This window comes from Pristiophorus japonicus, chromosome 1 (assembly GCF_044704955.1).
Source record: "Pristiophorus japonicus isolate sPriJap1 chromosome 1, sPriJap1.hap1, whole genome shotgun sequence".
Taxonomy (NCBI): domain Eukaryota; kingdom Metazoa; phylum Chordata; class Chondrichthyes; family Pristiophoridae; genus Pristiophorus; species Pristiophorus japonicus.
The window spans coordinates 42,756,662-42,776,239 of record NC_091977.1 but is presented as its reverse complement, the minus strand read 5'-3'; the positions used below and the strand labels follow the sequence as shown (position 1 = coordinate 42,776,239).

Here is a 19,578-nt window from a genome sequence, read left to right as displayed (position 1 = left end):
TTCACAACCCTCCGAATGAAGAAATTCCTCCTCATCTCAGTCTTAAATGGCCGACCCCTTATCCTGAGACTATGCCCCCTAGTTCTAGACTCTCCAGGCAGGGGAAACAACCTCTCAGCATCTACCCAGTCAATCCCCCTCAGAATCTTATATGTTTCAATGAAATCACCTCTCATTCTTCTAAACTCCAGAGATTATAGGCCCGATCTACTCAATCTCTCCTCATAGGACATCCCTCTCATCCCAGGGATCAATCTTCGATGCAACGCCTGTAAAGTAAGTATGTCCTTCCTCAGATTAGGAGACCAAAATTGTGCATATAACTCCAGGTTCACCAAAACCCAGTACAGTTGTAGTAAGACTTCCTTCCTCTTGTAGCAACCTTATATGTGGCACCTTATCAAATACCTTTTGGAAATCCAAATATACAATATCCATTGGTCCCTCTATATCTACCCTATAGTTACAGCCTTAAAAAACTAATAAATTTGCTAAACATGATTTTCTTTTCATAAAACCCATGTTATCATTTCCTTAATAATAGATTCCAGCATTTTCCTGACAAATGATGGCCTGTAGTTCTTTGTTTTCTCTCTCCATCCTTTCTTGAATAGCAGGGTTACATTTGCTACCTTCCAATCCGCTGGGACAGTTTTAGTATCTAGGGAATTTTGGAAGATCACAACCAATGCAACCACTATCTCTGCAGCCACCTCTTTTAGAAGTCTAGGATGTAGATGGTCAGGTCCAGGGATTTGTTGGCTTTGAGGATCACAAATCACGGACACAGTGAAAACAGTAGAAGAACCATTTGGATATCAATAAGTATCAATGGCCGCTAGTTGTGGGTAAGTGAGGATTGTAATAGGGTGAGTTTGTGAGCATGAGCAGAAGTTGAACAACTGTGGGCTACTCTTTTTAAACCTTAATTGAGTTATTAGTAAAGTTAATCATTTGATCTTGGATTAGAAATAAGGTCAAAACAAGAACGCTCCTAGATCCCGGGCTGAAATTTCCCATCTTAGACTGAACACTAAGGCACTCCAATGACCACACTTTTTGAGATCTCAGAGCACACCATCAGACCTGCTTGGTCTATGTTTATGGGACAGTCCCAAACAACATAGTGCATTTAACCACTGAGCTTTTAGGAAAGAGGGGGGGAAGAAATTGGCCTCCTTTGCACCTCCTGTTAGTGCCTCCAGAGGGCGATAATGGGATGCTAACGTCTTACCGACCAGGCACGGCCAAATTACCGACGCCTGCGATCTTGCATGGGGGGTTAACGGTGGCACTCCACCTTACCGCCACCTGCGACCCAGAGATCGTGACATCATCTGGTGCACAGTGCTCCATTATCACCCTGGATCTTAAATTTGCTTCCGCCCCTGCAGCATCGCCGGGCGTCAACAACAGCAGCTGCAGGAGGCGTTGTGAGCTCAGCGGGCTGCTTGGGGAGCAATAAATAAAGGCATTAGTGATCAGGTAGGCCAAAAATGTATGTTCACCCCCCTGAGCTGCTTTTTGAATCTTTCCCGTGCCGCGATTGATCAGCTCTGCACTCTGTTAGAGTGCTTGGGGCTGGTCTTCGTGGATCGCACGTGCCATCGCCGACCAGTCATGCCTTACCTTGAAACGACCTCCGCATTGGTCCTTTCCTTAAGGGAAGGAAGGAGCCTGTGATTCCGGTTGTGCTGCGCGGGACATTGTGCAGCGCTCTGACACGACCGCCCCTCTTGCTCCATTTAGCACTCTAAGGGAAGTGGTAGCTCTTGATGGATGTAGCACTCCACTTCCCTCCTGAAACGCTAAACTGGAAGTTCACGCCCGATTAAATTGCATAGTGCTCCTCGTTACATTTGCACGCCCGCAAAAATTATCGCCCCAAACGGGGCGCTACGCAATTTCTAGCCCGAGATCTTTTTAAATATCCTTTTTTTAAATAAATGCATGAGAAAAAACAAATGATTCCTTTTGTAAAATTTATCAAAAGTTCTGCTTTTGACCATCACAGATGTAAAATGAAAAAGTTGCTTAAGAAATAAGGTTAATCATGTTGTACTAAAGACTCTGACCAATTATATGTTTTTCAGCTGTTTGGAATCGTATAACATAGTGTGAAGAGAACTTACCTAGAACAAACGCAGCTACATAATTTGAGATATCTCCAAGGCCAATAAAAAAGCACAGTATGCAGAAGGTTTCCCAACTCCAAGAGACCACTTGGATGAAACTTAAGATTGTCTGTATTATCATAGCTCCAAAGAGAACGATTTTTCTCCCATACCTTTGAAAAACAAGAAAACACTTTAGTTACCAACAGGGTATGCTTCAATTTATACTTCTAAACACTTACTTTCATCAACTCCACTCCCTCCCGCCCCCACCACTTACTTCTACAGTTATACATAAACTACTCTATCTTTAATGGCCACAAATTGGCTAACATTTTTCCAGATTTAAAAAAATTCTATCAATTGTGAAGTATTAAGGTGCTTCAAGTTAATCAGAATGTATCACTTTTAATGGGAGTATGGCGCACACCCCTCTAGACGTTTACCACCATAATCATCATAGGCAGTCCCTCAAAATCGAGAAAGACTTGCTTCCACTCTAAAAGTGAGTTCTCAGGTGACTGTACAGTCCAATACAGGAATTACAGTCTCTGTCACAGGTGGGACAGACAGTTGTTGAAGGAAAGGGTGGGTGGGGAGTCTGGTTTGCCGCACGCTCCTTCCGCTGCCTGCGCTTGTTTTCTGCATGCTCTCGGCGACAAGACTCGAGGTGCTCAGCGCCCTCCCAGATGCTCTTCCTCCACTTAGGGCAGTCTTTGGCCAGGGATTCCCAGGTGTTGTTGGGGATGTTGCACTTTATCAGGGAGGTTTGAGGATGTCCTTGAAATGTTTCCTCTGCCCATATTGGAATCATTCACAAGATAATTAAATGCTGTAATGGGGAACTATAGAAGGGTATTTTTACATTGTTCATGAACAAACTCAGCACAGATTTGGGACTGAACCTGGGATTTTTCTGGCCTGATGGCTCGCTTGCTACGTAGGAATTCCAAGTAAAGCGCTTGCTTTAGGAGTCTTGTGTCAGGCATGCGAACAATGTGGCCCACCCAACGGAGCTGGTCGAGTGTGGTCAGTGTTTCGATGCTGGGGATGTTGGCCTGATTGAAAACACCGACGTTTGTGCATCTATCTTCTCAGTGGATTTGCAGGATCTTGCGGAGACATCGTTGGTGGTATTTCTCCAGCAATTTGGGATATCTGCTGTATGTGGTCCACATCTCTGAGCCATACAGGAGAGCAGGTATCACTACAGCCCTGTAGACTATAAGCTTGGTGCCAGATTTACCACCAATTTTGAGAACATCTCATCCGAATTCACCCTTCAAACTTCCATGTATTTAGGTTTTTTCCTTCCAATACAGGTGGAGGAATATCATGTATACCTAAAGCTTAACCTACAGTGCCTGTATAAGTATTGTTTTCAGATGACTTATAGTCAGGGCTGCTGTTTAGTTGGCAGCTTTCAGGGGAGGTTGGTTATGATGCTTTTTTGAAGCCATTGTTCAGCTCTCACCAGTTATCCACATTGACACACCTGCTTCAGCTGTGTCAGCCGTGGCTCAATGGGTAGCACTCTTGACTCTGAGTCAGAAGGTCATGGGTTCACATTCCACTCCAGAGACTTGTGCACAATAATCTAGACTGACACTCCATTGTATTGCTGAGGGAGTGTTGCAGGGCGATGATGTAATCGCCGTGTGTGCGCCTGCCTAGGGCATTAATCACAGGCCGCAACTGGCACAATGCCCCCCACCCCACCCTCCCCCTGCCAAACCTCCGGGGCAATTTCACCAGAGGTGCTGTCGACCCTTTCCCCTGGGTGATAACCTCCTTGCGCCCCATTAGCGTCCCCCGGAGGTGCTAATGGGGCTTTAAAAAAGGGCAATTTCACCCCCAGATTATTTAGTCATTATTACATTGCTGTTTGTGGGAGCTTGCTGTGTTTCCCAGGTTACGATAGTAACTACACTTCAAAAAAGTACTTCAGTGGCTGTAAAGTGCTTTGGGACGTCGTGAAAGGTGCTGTATAAATGCAAATCGTTCTTCTTTCTTTCATAAGTCATTCATATTTCTTTGCTGAACTTTTCTAATGTTGTGTGATCCTGTAATTTTAGATTCTGCCCATTTGGCTTAAGGACCACGCTAAGTAAGCTTAGTAGTAGGAACTTGGACGCAAATCACTAATAATGTTCCCCATGTTGGGCTATGACAATAAATAACCTTTCTGCACCAGAAAGATTGCAATTGGATGAGAGAGTCAGCGGAGGAGGGCAATGGTGATCACTGTCCTGCAATAGGAGATGTTGGTGGGATACCTAAGATCAAAAGACAATGTCATACAGTTGCTTTCCTCTCGTCTGTAGCTAGCAACAGTAGTAGGGGGCAGCAGTAAGAGCCAGAGAGAAAAAAAAAAACAGGACTGCATGCCCAGCCACGATGTTACAGGGAGTGTGGCACCATGCAAGGATTAGAGGCATCACATTGCAGAGTAGGCATTGTCAGTGGAAAATAACTTTGCTCCTACAAGGGGCTCTCAGCATGTAACAAGAATGAAGCAAGGAAGTAAAGACATTGATCAGCTAAAAGCCAAAACATTTTCTATGCTTTTAGTCCAAAGTGTTATATACAGTGCAGGTAGGCTAGGGATGAATTAGAGGTCAAAATGGAACCTAGAAGGCAGACAGAAATGCCAATCAGGTCTGTTCAAATGCCTTCAGATACCATGCTATCTGGAAAGATTAAAGTCAAGATTGAAATGAGGACCAGAGGTCAAAGGTTGGCGTCAGAGGCTAAGGTTGTAGCAGGACGTGGAGGACCAAAATTGCAACCAGAACCCTGAGGTAAACAAGTAGCACCAAGTCAAGCCAAAGCATATCTGATGGCACAAATTGAATAATTTAAGATAGGGAATAGTGCAACTCGGGATTGAATTGTAACCTGTAAATTAAAATCTTCCTCTGACTAGAAACGAGACTGCTGCTATCTGCTTTCAGAAACCTAGGATGTCAGAGTTTCACAAGTTGCCCTTTTGTTTCAGCACCGCAGCATAACAGGCCAAGAATTCCTGTCTACAGGGCCCTCCTTAAGCAAACATGTACCAACAATTAGTTGCCTCTACATTCCCACAGGGTTGACTCTCATTGCATTGACCCATAGTTGGAATGTTTTCTCTTTAAACTGAATACAAGGATTGTAGCTGTACCTGTCTGAAATGTGTCCGGAGACAAATGCACCACTTGTCATCCCCAGAAAAATCATTGACACGGTAAAGGGTCCTTTCCAATTATCCTCACAAACTAGGTCCCACTGCAAGAAAGGCAAAATAATTAAAATCACTCAAATGCAGATTCTCCTTTTGGAAAAGAATCACCTCTTTTTTGTCAAGAATAATGTTAAAATATGTTGTAAAATTCTTCGGATGTCTTATAAGAAGAGCTTTGCAGCAGTTGTTTGATAATTTTTGTTTCTTTTTAACAGCACATGCAAATGCCCAACTTTTCCCCAATTTTCCATCTTTTCACCTACAGGTCATGCATGATGTTGGGATGTGTCTCTCCGGGTATCAGGGCTCTCCGGTACCTTACCCAAGTGAACATTCTTCATAGAATCATAGAATGTTACAGCACACAAAATGGCCATTTATCACACCCTGTACTGATGTTTATTATCCGAGAACCACCCAGTTCCACTTTCTTGCTCGTTGTGGAGAATTTATGCTTCAACAACAGTCTGAGGCAAATAGTTCCATATTCTAACCACCAAAGGTTTTTTTTCAAACCTCCCCTTTAATTAATTTTGTGATTATCTTAAATTTGAGACCTATTGTTACAGTCTCATTGACTAGTGGAAACAATCCCATCATCACAATACAGTTTATTTTTCTCTCTGGATGTAGGAAGCACTGCATTTATAGGTCATCTATAGTTGCTCTGAGCCAGTGGTGATGGGTGTAATATACAGCTCCATCTAGTGAACTAGATAATGCGATAGAACTAGATAGGACCACTGTGGTAATGCAGTCATTGCTGTAGATACAAAAAAGGCATTAGATGACAGATCACCTGACAAGTTCCTGTGTTAAGAGCCATCTTGTAAAGTCTGTGTGATGTGATGTTGTAAAGAATATACCACATTGGCGATGTAGGATCGGATTCCTGGATACCCTGGCTGAAATTTGTATTGGTGGATGATTCCAGCCAAACAACAGAGAGACTAGAGAGGTGCTTTGTGTTACAGAACAGTTAATAATCAAGATAAATTACAAGCACACTTGGCTGAACTGAAAAGATCACATGCATGAACCAAACAATTGTACATCACTGTGTGGCGTAAGAATAAAAAAGGGAAGGAAATTAGGGAAAGTGTTAAATCCAAGAAAGAGGCATATAAGTTGGCCAGAAAAAGCAGCAAACCTGAGGACTGGGAGAAATTTAGAATCCAGTAGAGGAGGACTAAGGGTTTAATTAGAAGGGGGAAAATAGAGTATGAGAGTAAGCTTGCAGGGAACATAAAAACTGACTGCAAAAGCTTCTATAGATGTGTGAAGAGAAAAAGATTAGTGAAGACAAATGTAGGTCCCTTGCAGTCAGAATCAGATGAATTCATAATGGGGAACAAGGAAATGGCAGACCAATTGAACAAATACTTTGGTTCTGTCTTCACGAAGGAAGACACAAATAACCTCCCGAAAATACCAGGGGACCGAGGATCTAGCGAGAAGGGGGAACTGAGGGAAATGCTTATTAGTCAGGAAATGGTGTTAGGGAAATTGAAGAGACTGAAGGCCGATAAATCCCCAGGGCTTATTAGTCTGCATCCCAGAGTACTTAAGGAAGTGGCCCTAGAAATAGTAGATGCATTGGTGGTCATTTTCCAACATTCCATGGACTCTGGTTCAGTTCCTATGGATTGGAGGGTAGGTAATGTAACCCCATTTTTTTTAAAAAGGAGGGAGAGAGAAAACCGGGAATTATAGACCGGTTAGCCTGACATCGGTGGTGGAGAAAATGCTGGAATCAATGATTAAAGATGTAATAGCAGCACATTTGGAAAGCAGTGACAGGATCGGTCCAAGTCAGCATGGATTTATGAAAGGGAAATCATGCTTGACAAATCTTCTGGAGTTTTTTGAGGATGTAACTAGTGGAGTGGATAAGGGAGAACCAGTGGATGTGGTGTACTTGGACTTTCAAAAAGCTTTTGACAAGGTCCCACACAAGAGATTAATGTGAAATATTAAGGCACATGGTATTGGGGGTAATGGATTGACGTGGATAGAGAACTGGTTGGCAGACAGGAAGCAAAGAGTGGAAATAAACGGGTCCTTTTCAGAATGGCAGGCAGTGACTAGTGGGGTGCCGCAGGGTTCAGTGCTGGGACCCCAGCTATTTACAATATACATTAATGATTTAGATGAAGGAATTGAATGTAATATCTCCAAGTTTGCAGATGACACTAAGCTGGGTGGCAATGTGAGCTGTGAGGAGGAAGCTAAGAGGCTGCAGGGGACTTAGACAGGTTAGGTGAGTGGGCAAATGCATGGCAGATGCATTATAATGTGGATAAATGCGAGGTTATCCACTTTAGTGGCAAAAACAGGAAGGCAGAATATTATCTGAATGGCGACAGATTAGTAAAAGGGGAGGTGTAACGAGATCTGGGTGTCATGGTACATCTGTCATTAAAAGTTGGCATGCAGGTACAGCATGTGGTGAAGAAGGCAAATCGCATGTTGGCCTTCATAGCTAGGGGATTTGAGTATAGGAGCAGGGAGGTCTTGCTGCAGTTGTACAGAGCCTTGGTGAGGCCTCATCTGGAATATTGTGTTCAGTTTTGGTCTCCTAATCTGAGGAAGGACGTTCTTGCTATTGAGGGAGTGCAGCGAAGGTTCACCAGACTGATTCCCGGGATGGCAGGACTGACATATGAGGAGAGACTGGATCGACTGGGCTTGTATTCACTGGAGTTTAGAAGAATGAGGGGGGATCTCATAGAAACATATAAAATTCTGACGGGACTGGACTGGTTAGATGCAGGAAGAATGTTCCCGATGTTGGGGAAGTCCAGAACCAGGGGTCACAGTCTAAGGATAAGTGGTAAGCCATTTAGGACTGAGATGAGGAGAAACCTCTTCACTCAGAGAATTGTTAACCTGTGGAATTCTCTACCACAGAGAGTTGTTGATGCCAGTTCGTTAGATATATTCAAGAGAGAGTTAGATATGGCCCTTACGGCTAAAGGGATCAAGGGGTATGGAGAGAAAGCAGGAAAGGAGTACTGAGGTGAATGATCAACCATGATGTTATTGAATGGTGGTACAGGCTCAAAGGGCCAAATGGCCTACTCCTGCACCTATTTTCTATGTTTCTATGTTTCTATGAAGTAAGGTAGAACAGGTTGGGCCTATACTCATTGGAGTTTAGCAGAATGAGAGGTGATCTTATTGAAACATATAAGATTCTGAGGGGGTAGATGCCGAGAGGATGTTTCCCTCCATGGGGGAATCTAGAAATAGGGGTCATAGTTTCAGAATAAGGGGTCATCCATTTAAGATGGAGATGAGGGGGAATTTCTTCTCTCAAAGGGTTGTGAATCTTTGGAATTCTCTACCCCAGGGAGTCGTGGAAGCTGAATCATTGAATATATTTGAGGTGGAGATAGACAGATTCTTGAACAATAGGAGAATCAAGGGTTATGGGGAACAGGCAGAAAAATGGAGTTGAGGCCAAGATCATATCAGCCATGACCTTATTGAATGGCAGAGCAGGCTCGAGGGGTCGTTTGGCCTACACCTGCTCCTATTTCTTATACTCTTATGTGTCTGTGATTGAAAGGTTTTGCATTAGATTGGATAGCGACTGGATGCTCTACTAGCCTTGGCTCATTAGCAGCCTGGAAAAATAAAAATACACGAACAAATTCTCGACTGTTAGCCTGCGTTAGATACTTCTACAGCTTTTTCAAATACTATCATGGGATCTTTAACATCCAATCAACCCACTGGTAATAGACAAGGTACGGGAGTAAATGGAATTCGTGCTGAGGCGCTAAAGTATGATGGAGAGGCGCTGTTGGCGCAGATACATGACCTCATCTCACTCATTTGGAGGTAGGAGATCATGCCAGGCGATCTCAGAGATGCAGTGATCGTGACCATCTTTAAAAGGGGGAACAAGTCCGACTGTGGCAACTATAGGGGAATCTCCGTGCTATCAGCCACTGGGAAAGTTGTCGCTAGAGTTCTCCTCAACCGTCTTCTCCCTGTGGCCAAGCACCTCCTCCCAGAATCACAGTGCGGATTTCGTCCCCTACGAGGTACAACAGACATGATCATTGCAGTGCAACAGCTGCAGGAAAAATGCAGGGAGCAGCGCCAGCCTTATACATGGCCTTTTTCGATCTTACAAAGGCCTGTGACACTATCAACCGTGAGGGTTTATGGAGCGCCCTCCTCCGTTTTGGATGCCCCCAAAAGTTTGTCAACATCCTTCGCCTGCTCCACGACGACATGCAGTCCAGATCGTTACCAGCGGTTCCATTACAGACCCAATCCACGTCCGGACCGGGGTCAAACAGGGCTGCGTCATCGCTCCAACCCTCTTCTCAATCTTCCTCATTGCTATGCTCTACCTCACAGTCAACAAGCCCCCCCGCTGGAGTAGAACTAAACTATAGAACCAGTGGGAAGCTGTTTAACCTACACCGCCTCCAGGCCAGGTCCAGGATCACCCCAACCTCTGTTGTTGAGCTACAGTATGCGGACAACACCTGCGTCTACGCGCATTCTGAGGCTGAGCTCCAGGATATAGTCGATGTATTCACCGAGGCATATGAAAGCATGGGCTTCACGCTTAACATCCGTAAGACAAAGGTCCCCCACCAGCCTGTCCGCGCCGCACAACACTGCCCCCCAGTCATCAAGATTCACGGTGCAGCTCTCGACAACGTGGACCACTTCCCATACTTCGGGAGCCTTTTAGCAACAAAGGCAGACATTGATGCGGAGATTCAACATTGCCTCCAGTGAGCCAGTGCAGCCTTTGGCTGCCTGAGGAAAAGAGTGTTCGAAGACCAGGCCCTCAAATCTACCACCAAGCTCATGGTCTAAAGGGCTGTAGTAATACCTGCCCTCCTGTATGGATCAGAGGCATGGACGATGTACAGAAGATACCTCAAGTCGCTGGAGATATATCACCAACGATGTCTTCCTAAGATCCTGCAAATCCTCTGGGAGGACAGGCGCACCAACATCAGTGTCCTCGTCCAGGCTAACATCCCCAGCATTGAAGCACTGACCACACTTGATCAGCTCCACTGGGCAGGCCACATAGTTCGCATGCCAGACACAAGGCTCCCTAAGGAATTGCTCTGTGCGGAGCTCCTACACGGCAAACGAGCCAAAGATGGGCAGCGGAAACGTTACAAGGACACCCTCAAAGCCTCCCTGATAAAGTACGACATCCCCACAGACACCTGGGAGTCCCTGGCCGAAGGCCGCCCTAGGTGGAGAAAGTGAATCCGGGAGGGCGTTGACCTCTTCGAATCTCAATGCCGCGAGTGTGAAGAGGCCAGGCGCAGGCAGCGGAAGGAGCGTGTGGCCAATCAATCCCACCCCCCTTCCCTCGACGAATGTCTGTCCCATATCTGTGACAGGGTCTGTGGCTCTCACATTGGACTGTTCAGCCACCCAAGGACTCACTTTAGGAGTGGAAGCAAGTCTTCCTCGATTTCGAGGGACTGCCTATGATGATGAATAGACAAGGGTGAACAACAACAAGAACAGAGTAAAAACAGAAAATGCTGGAAATACTCAGCAGGTCGGCAGCATCTGTGGAGGGAGGAACAGGGTTACCGTTTCAGGTCGATGACCATTGGTCAGAACTCACAAACTGGGTATTCATCCTGTATGCTCTTTAACAAATCTTGCTGTCTGTAAATTGGCTGCCATGTTTGCCTATATAACAACTGCGACTTGAGAAAATAATGAATCAGCTGTGAAGCACATTTGGATTTTATGAGAACTTGATAGTAAGGTGATAAGATAAAAAGCATGGCGGTCCCGACCTGCATGAGACCATCAGCGGCAGGTCATGGCCATAAAAGGAGCGATGAGCGGCAGCCATGGGCAGCGTGGTGGCGTACCACTTCAAGGTACAGCGCAAGGTGCTGCACCGGAGGGCAACCGCAGTGAAGAGGGACGTCATCAAGGTCCAGGTCGGTGATTGGAGCGTGGCCAGGTACAGAAGTAGCGACGAAAGGTCGGGGCGAAGGAGCAGCGAGAGATTGTAGAGGGATGTGATCGGGGCCCAGGAGAGGCGAAGGCCCAGGGGCAGCACGGGCCAGCCCACACCGTGATATGTGCAAGCTCGGCCTGTGCAGCAGAGCTGGTCTCCAGTCGTCTTGGTTAATCCTCGCCACTAGACCAAGACCTTGCTCTATCAAGCCAGTGTGGTGGCTGGTGTGGAACGGGCACCAGGCATTAAAAAAATCCACCCACAGGCATCTTCCACCCTTCAACATGTAGTTCTGGATCTGAATATTAGGTCCTTCATTGAAACACCTGTAAACTCATCCCTTTTCGGCATGGAATCAAGTCATCCTCGTTTTGAGGGACTGCCTATGATGATGATATAAATGCACCTTCTTTCCCTATAAAAAGATCAAATATAAATTGGCCCGGAATTTCTGGTTCTAATGACTGTGAAACTGTCCGCATTCACCATCATTACAACTGTGAACCTGACAGCAACTTCTGGAGCATACACATGCGCAGTTAAACGGCAAAATACAGAAGTAGCTGCCCGTCATTCCCTATTCATCCACAGGCCGAGTTGTTGAACTCCCCACAGCAGGCAATCTATTAAAATCACTGAACTTATGAAAATTTCCCCTTTAATGCTGGAATATCACTGTTAAACCCCGAAAAAGTTCAGTCTAGTTGAATGAGGTGTACCTGGGTTTTTAATGAGTCATAATTACTGCTGCACAACTATCCTGACCCTGAAAAACTAATTTTATATTTGTGGACTGTCAAATTTTTACATTATGATAAAAAATGCCATGGTTTTTAATATAATGTTATTTTTAAAGTAATGTTTATATTTCTGCTTCTACCTTAATCCCAGGTGTATGTCCCAATCATTGTATCATTCTCTGTAAAATGAGTAAAAAGTGAATGAAAATCAATGTTGGCTGTGAGAATTCTTCAATGTGATTAGCTTCTTAGCCAGCTTGATGATATCACTGTTGCTGGACGCTGGAGATCCCCTAGACTTGGCGTTACATTTAAATGAACAATATCGGGAGAGGTGAAGTCACAGAGATCCTTTGATCTTTGTGGGCATCTTTCTTTGAGGTCAGCAGTGAGCGGCATCACTTCGCCGCTGACTGCAAAATCCAGGCCAATGTTTCTTATGCTCTAGTACAAGACAAATCTTCAATCTATCACATAACAGAATCGTGTGTCACCATACTAGAATGGAGATCAAGTGCTGAGCAAGTTTCTCAGGGAGCCACAAATATGGATCTCTGTCTGATTTCCTAACCTTTATGTCATGTATCTCACACTACTGTATACAACTGGACCTTACCATGTTATACATGACTGTAACTGGATATGACCCGTTACCACCAGGGAGTGCACTTGCAGGAGACACTGCATATCTGTTCCACACAGGTATATAAAGGCAGGTCTCAGGCAAGTGAGGCATTCGAGAGCTGTGAAATAAAGGTGCAGGTCTTGAGTGACCTTGACTTCAGCATGTGCCTCGAAAAGTCTGTACTGCAGGGTCAGGACTTTACAGTGGTGACGAGTTACGGGATCACAGAATCCACTGAATGGCTACCAACGGCTCAGATGAGAAATACAATGCTGGACACAATTGGGAGGACTTTATAGAAAAGATCCAGCAAAGCTTTGTAACCACAGACTGGTTGGGCAACGATAAGGCAGACAAGAGAAGAGTCCATCTCTTGACCAGCTGTGGCTCGAAAACATACGCCTTAATGAAGGACCTGCTGGCACCCGAGAAACCAGCAAGCAAGTCGTTTGAGGAGTTGAGCACACTGGTAAGAGACCACCTGAAGCCAGCGAGCAGCCTACACATGGCCAGACACAGGTTCTACAACTACAGACGCTGTGTGGGCCAGAGCATACCTGACTTTGTGGCGGAACTTCGGAGGTTGGCTAGTTTATGTGAGTTCTCCAATGAACTAAGGAGAGAAGTACTGAGAGACTTTTTTATTGAAGGAATAGGCCACACAGGCATATTCCAAAAGCTTATAGAGACCAAGAACTTGAACCTAGAGGCAGCAGCACTGGTTGCACAGACATTCTTGGCAGGAGAAGAAACGAGGTTGATCTATACTGCGGGTACAACAACTAACGAAACATCTGAACAAGGGGTTCACAGCGTGAAACAAGCCGCTACCCCCACACACAGACAAAGGCAGGAAAGCAGGCCTTCAACAGCAGGCAGTGGTGCCAGAAACCATCAAGGGCCACATGAAAGGCCGTTCACACCTCATCAACCCACAATGCGAGCAATCAATTACAGATTGAGAGAAGCTCAAGAGAGATCAGCCAGACGCAGCTCATCCTTCGGAAACAATGGAAGCGGTCTGTGCTGGAGATGTGGGGGAAGGCACTCAACAAGGGGGTGTCGATTTCAGCATGCTGTTTGCAGGAACTGAAACTATAAAGGGCATCTGGCTCTCATGTGCAGAAAAACAGCAGCTTGGCTGGTATACGAATTGGAAGGGTTGGAAAGCGGACCAGAAGATGGTGGGGACAGTGCCCGGGACGCCGAGGTACAGCGGGTCAACACGATCAATGTCCACTGTTCTTACAACAAGACGCCGCCAATAATGATAAGGGTCCTACTCAACGGGATACCCGTCAACGTGGAACTGGACACGGGAGCTAGTCAATCTCTCATGAGCGTCCAACAATTTGAACAGCTGTGGCCACACATAAGAGACAGACCAAAACTCACAAAGACCGACACCAAACTAAGGACCTATACCAAAGAAATCGTCCCAGTCCTTGGCAGCGCCATGCTCTCAGTCACACACAAAGGGACGGTGAACTGACTTCCCCTGTGGATTGTCCCCGGAGATCTCCCAGCACTGTTGGGGAGAAGCTGGCTGGCAAAACTAAATTGGAGATGGGATGATGTTCACGCCATGTCGTCAGAGGAACAGACCTCCTGCTCAACTGTACTAAGCCGTTTTGAACATCTCTTTCAGCCAGGTGTGGACACCTTCAAAGGGGCTAAAGTTAAAATCTACATCACACATGATGCCAGACCAGTCCATCACAAGGCTAGAGCTGTGCCTTATGTGATGAGGGAAAAGATTGAACACGAACTGGACCGGCTTCTGCGGGAAGGCATTATCTCACCCGTGTAATTTAGCGACTGGGCAAGTTCCATCGTCCCCGTCATGAAGTCTGATGGATCCGTACGAATCTGTGGGGATTACAAGTCTACCATAAACAGAGTCTCCCTACAGGACCAATACCTGCTGCCCAGAGCGGAGGACCTATTTGCCACATTGGTTGGAGGAAAACTTTTCTCGAAACTAGATCTCACATCTGCATATATGACGCAAGAACTGACCGAAGAGTCTAAGCTACTCTCCACCATCAACACACATCGAGGCCTTTTTATGTACAATCGATGCCCATTCGGCATTAGGTCGGCAGCTGCCATATTCCAGCGCAACATGGAGAGTCTGCTCAAGTCCATCCCGGGGACGGTTGTATTTCAAGATGACATACTCATCACAGGCAGGACACCGACTCCCATCTCTGCAATTTGGAGGAAGTACTAAGTCGATTGGATCGGGTAGGCCTAAGAGTTAAGAAATCCAAGTGTCTGTTTCTCGCGCCTGAGGTTGAATGTTTGGGCTGAAGGATTGCCGCTGATGGAATCCGCCCAACAGAATCCAAAACCGAAGCGATTCGCCTGGCACCCAGGCCCCGGAATGTCTCGGAACTGCGCGCCTTTCTCAGGCTACTCAATTACTTTGGGAACTTTATGCAGAACTTAAGCACGCTGCTGGAGCCTCTCCACATGCTACTCAGAAAGGGGTGCGATTGGTTTTGGGGGGACGCCCAAGAACATGCCTTCAATAAGGCACGCAACCTTCTATGTTCCAAGAGTGTTTTAGCCTTTTTTGACCCAGGTAAAAAGCTAGTTCTTACATGTGATGTGTCAGCGTACGGGGTCGGGTGCGTTTTACAACATGTCAATGATGCAGGTAAATTACAACCTATTGCTTATGCCTCCAGGTCACTTTCGCGGGCAGAGCGCGGGTACGGTATGGTTGAGAAGGAGGCGCTCGCGTGCGTGTACGGTGTCAAAAAGAAGCACCAATACCTTTTCGGGGCCAAGTTTGCGTTAGAAACCGCCCACAAACCCCTCACGTCCCTGCTATCTGAGTGCAAGGCAATAAACGGCAACGCCTCGGCGCGCATTCAGCGGTGGGCACTCATGCTGGCGTCTTACGACTACACAATAAAGCACAGACCAGGCACAGACAACTGTGCCGATGCGCTTAGCAGGCTACCCCTGGCGACCACGGAAGTGTCCGATGAACAGGACTGTGAGATAGTCATGGCAATCAATGCCTTTGAATCCACAGGTTCGCCCTTGACGGCTCGCCAAATCAGAGCCTGGACGACCAGCGACCCCACGTTATCCTTAGTCAAAAGATGTGTTTTAACTGGTGACTGGGCAGAGGCTCGCGATGCCTGCCCCGAGGAGATCAAACCCTTCCATAGGCGCATGCATGAACTATCACTACAGGCAGACTGCCTGATGTGGGGCAGCCATGTAGTTATGCCCTTGCGAGGCAGAGAGGCGTTTGTCCGGGAGTTCCACTGCGAGCACCCGGGGATTGTCCTTATGAAGGCCATAGCCAGATCCCACGTCTGGTGGCCTGGCATTGACACGGACTTGGAGCTCTGCATCCAGCAGTGCACCATTTGTGCCTAACTCAGTAATGTCCACCAAACCATGGTCACGGGTGCATGCAGACTATGCGGGCCCATTCATGGGCAAAATGTCCCTCGTAGTCGTTGATGAATTTTCAAGGATCAAGTGCACCATTTTAAACTTGAGCACCACCTCCACCACTGTGGAGAGCCTTAGAACCATGTTTGCAACGCACGGCATTCCTGACATTTTGGTCAGTGATAATGGTCTGTGCTTCACCAGCGCAGAATTTCACGATTTTCTAGTTGACCACAATATAAATCACGTCAAGACGGCACCTTTCAAGCCGGCCTCCAATGGCCAGGCAGAGCGAACAGTGCAGATCATTAAACAAGGCATGCTCAGAATCCAAGGTCCCACGCTGCAGAGCCACCTGTCGCGACTGCTGCTGGCATACAGATCTTGACTGGGGTTCCCCCCGCACAACTATCGATGAAATGGACCTTAAAGACTAGGCTCTCGTTAATCCTCTCAGACATGCATGAAATCGTTGATGCAAAGCGCCGGAAGCTAACTGATACCATGACCGAAATTCGAGGGGGAGGTGGAATGAGATAGAGGACAAAGTGTTTGTGCTAAACTATGGCCGGGGTCCCAAATGCCTTGCAGGGACAGTAACAGGCCAGGAAGGAAACAGGCTACTGGTTGTACAAATGGACAATGGGCAAACCTGCCAGAGGCATGTAGACCATGTAAAAAGTAGTTTCACCAACAACAGTAGAACCAGAGGCAGACTACAATGTGGAACTCACACCACACCTGGTGGACAGACAGAGGGAACAACCTGAGGAAAGGGCAGTCTCAACAGACAGCCCAGGCGAGATACCAGCAATCATACTGAACGAAACAGATAGCCCAGGCGAGATACCAGCAATCACACCGAAAGAAAAACAGGACCAAGGCAAACAACTGAACCACAACTAAGACGCTCCACGCGAGAGCGTAGACCACCTGAGAGACTGAATCAATAAAGGCAATAAGACCTTGGGGGAGGTTGATGTCACGTATCTCACACTACTGTATATAACTGTATCTTACCATGCTATACGTGACTGTAACTAGATATGACCTGTAACCACAAGCATACGTTACCACCAGGGGTGCACTTACAGGAGACACTGCATACCTGTTCCAAGGCAGGTCTCAGGCAAGTAAGGCACTCGAGAGCTGTGAAATAAAGGTGCAGGTTCAGAGTGACCTTGACTTCAGCATGTGCCTCGTGTAAGTCTGTACTGCATCCATTCTGCAGCAGTGCCGGCAATTCACTGGCCTAAAAATCTACCCTCATATCTCATTCAGACTGCAGAGTGCGGGGTGGGAGGAGAAGCCACATTGGCTGGAAACACCAGTTGTCAGCCTTCTATTCACCCTGCGATCAAGTATTGTTCTCTCTGACAGACTACAGAGAAATCCCTTCTCTTACACCTGGATGTATTACAGACCAAAGCCATGCAGACTTTATAAGCATGGCTGGAATCCAGCCTTTACACCATCAGAGAAATATGCTAGCTTGTGAATTCGCAACAAGACTGTGACTGACGCATTTCCACAAGGGTTTCTGGGAGTTAAGCCAGATCTTCATATTTACGCCAGACACACAAGTTATTTTGGATTAATCCAAAACATGTGCACCGAACACTGATGCCAGAACCCTTCTCCCAGATACAGTCATTACCTGAAACTCTGCCCCTTGTACACAGAAATTTAAACTTGGAGTTCACCTAAACTGAGTGTGCCAAAGTTGTCACAGCCTATTGCATATTATGCTTTGGTAAATCGGTAACTACAGGAAGGTGGAGAGTGTGTTTTTAAGATCCGTTCAAGCTGGCTTCAGCGGAAACCCCAAAGTACCTTGAGAAAAGTGGGAGTCAAGTTTGCTAAATGCATGATGGTCCCATCTTCACAATAGGTGATCATTCAAGGCATTAGCAACTTTGCCATTAAATTAGTTGAAGGATGAAAAGTGGATTCAGGCTTACACACTATAATTAGTTGGCTTCAAAATGCAACTGGTGTCTTTTTTTAAATTGAACTAACATCTGCTATGCTTCTCTCTGACCTCAATCCCTCCCACATCTAAATACACTTTCTAAAGGCACCAGAATACACAAACTAAAGCTATGGGCTAGAATTTCCATTATTGTGCAGATCGGCCAAAAATGGGCGTTATTTCCAGCATTGGCGTTTGTTATGGGTTTTGAGATCGCCGGATTATCGCCCATTTTCAGAACCTCATCTTTCCATTTTATAAAATGGGCGGTACCGCGAGCGATCTGAAATGGGCGTTAGCATTAAATTTTTGACCTTCTGCCTTAAACTGTCGGCGTCCATAGCAACGCCATGTCAACGGTCGTTTCCTGCGTTTCAGGAGGGCAGGGGTCATCAATACATGCACAGAAGAGGAGAGAGAGAGAAAGGGAGCAGAGAGGAACCAAAAGCGTGTGTGGGTGTGTTGTGAGGTTGTTTGGCTGTTGTGGGAGGTAGGAAAGAGATTTAGCAGTCAAAAGAATTGAGAGTACAAATAAAGTTGTTTGCACGGAGATTTTGGCAAAATAAATATAATTAAAATGGAAGGCATGGATGAGGCGACACACCACGTTGTGGAGGTTGAGGATACTGGCGAAAGCAGTGAGGTGGGAGAGGAGCTAGAAGTGGGAGGACAAAAATTAGCTCGGAGATTCTCCGATGAGGCAAATGCCTCCCTCCTGCAGGAGGTGCAGTCACGCTGGGATCAATTGACCCGGGGTGGGCGTGGGAAGCCCACCCCAAAGGTTTACCAGAAGATATGAGCTGACATAGCCGTGGTGGTCTCGTCGGCGACGAACGAGGTGTGTGAGGGCAACCAGTGCTGCAAGTGCTGGAATGACCTTGTCGATTCCACCAGAGTATTACATTTATTTACATTTACTTATACATTTATATAATTTGAGTTGTGAGTGTAATGAGTGATTAAAACCAGATGTGGTATCTTGCACTTATACCGGGAATGTTTTACTCAAAGCCTGCGTTTACGGTGTACATCTTTAGGTAAATAATAATTATCATAATAATCATGATTACATCTGTTGGTTATGTGTGACAGTACCTAGCAATGATCTCATGCAATGATCTTATGCCATGTTGTGCTGTTGTTATCTTTTGCAGAAGAAGCTTTCGAAGAATAGGGCCGAGCAACGGCGCACGGGTGGGGAGCCACCAGTCATCAGCGAGCTGACAGACATCGAGGAGCGAACGCTGGCACTCATTGGGAGCCACCCCCGTTCGGCCACGCAAGCAGCACAGAACCTGGTGTGATGCCACGTGAGTAAAGTATACACCATTGCGTGATGTAAAGTCAATAGATGCCACACCCACTCATCTCCGAACAATTAGATATGATAGATGATTGATAAAAGTGTTCTAAAAATAATGATGGCCTCATGAAAACCATTGTAATGCAGAATTTCGTCATGGTCATGAAATGTGATGTCTGTGATGATTTTGATAGCAGTAGTGCTTTTGTTGTG

General features: G+C 46.2%; 1 protein-coding gene across 3 annotated transcripts in view; it reads right to left on the bottom strand.

Annotated features, from left to right (window-relative positions):
* Positions 1-19,578, bottom strand: part of LOC139263065 (solute carrier family 22 member 4-like) — a 191,827-nt gene that overhangs the window by 118,134 nt on the left and 54,115 nt on the right. For all 3 annotated transcript variants that reach the window (XR_011593034.1, XM_070878595.1, XM_070878610.1), the window contains exons 2-3: positions 5,278-5,381; positions 2,133-2,287 (exon numbers count right to left, since the gene is read on the bottom strand). Coding sequence is in view for 2 of the 3 variants with exons in the window: in XM_070878595.1 (XP_070734696.1) it covers positions 2,133-2,287; positions 5,278-5,381 (259 nt within the window). In the remaining variant the exon portion in view is untranslated. The remainder of the gene's footprint in view (positions 1-2,132; positions 2,288-5,277; positions 5,382-19,578) is intronic.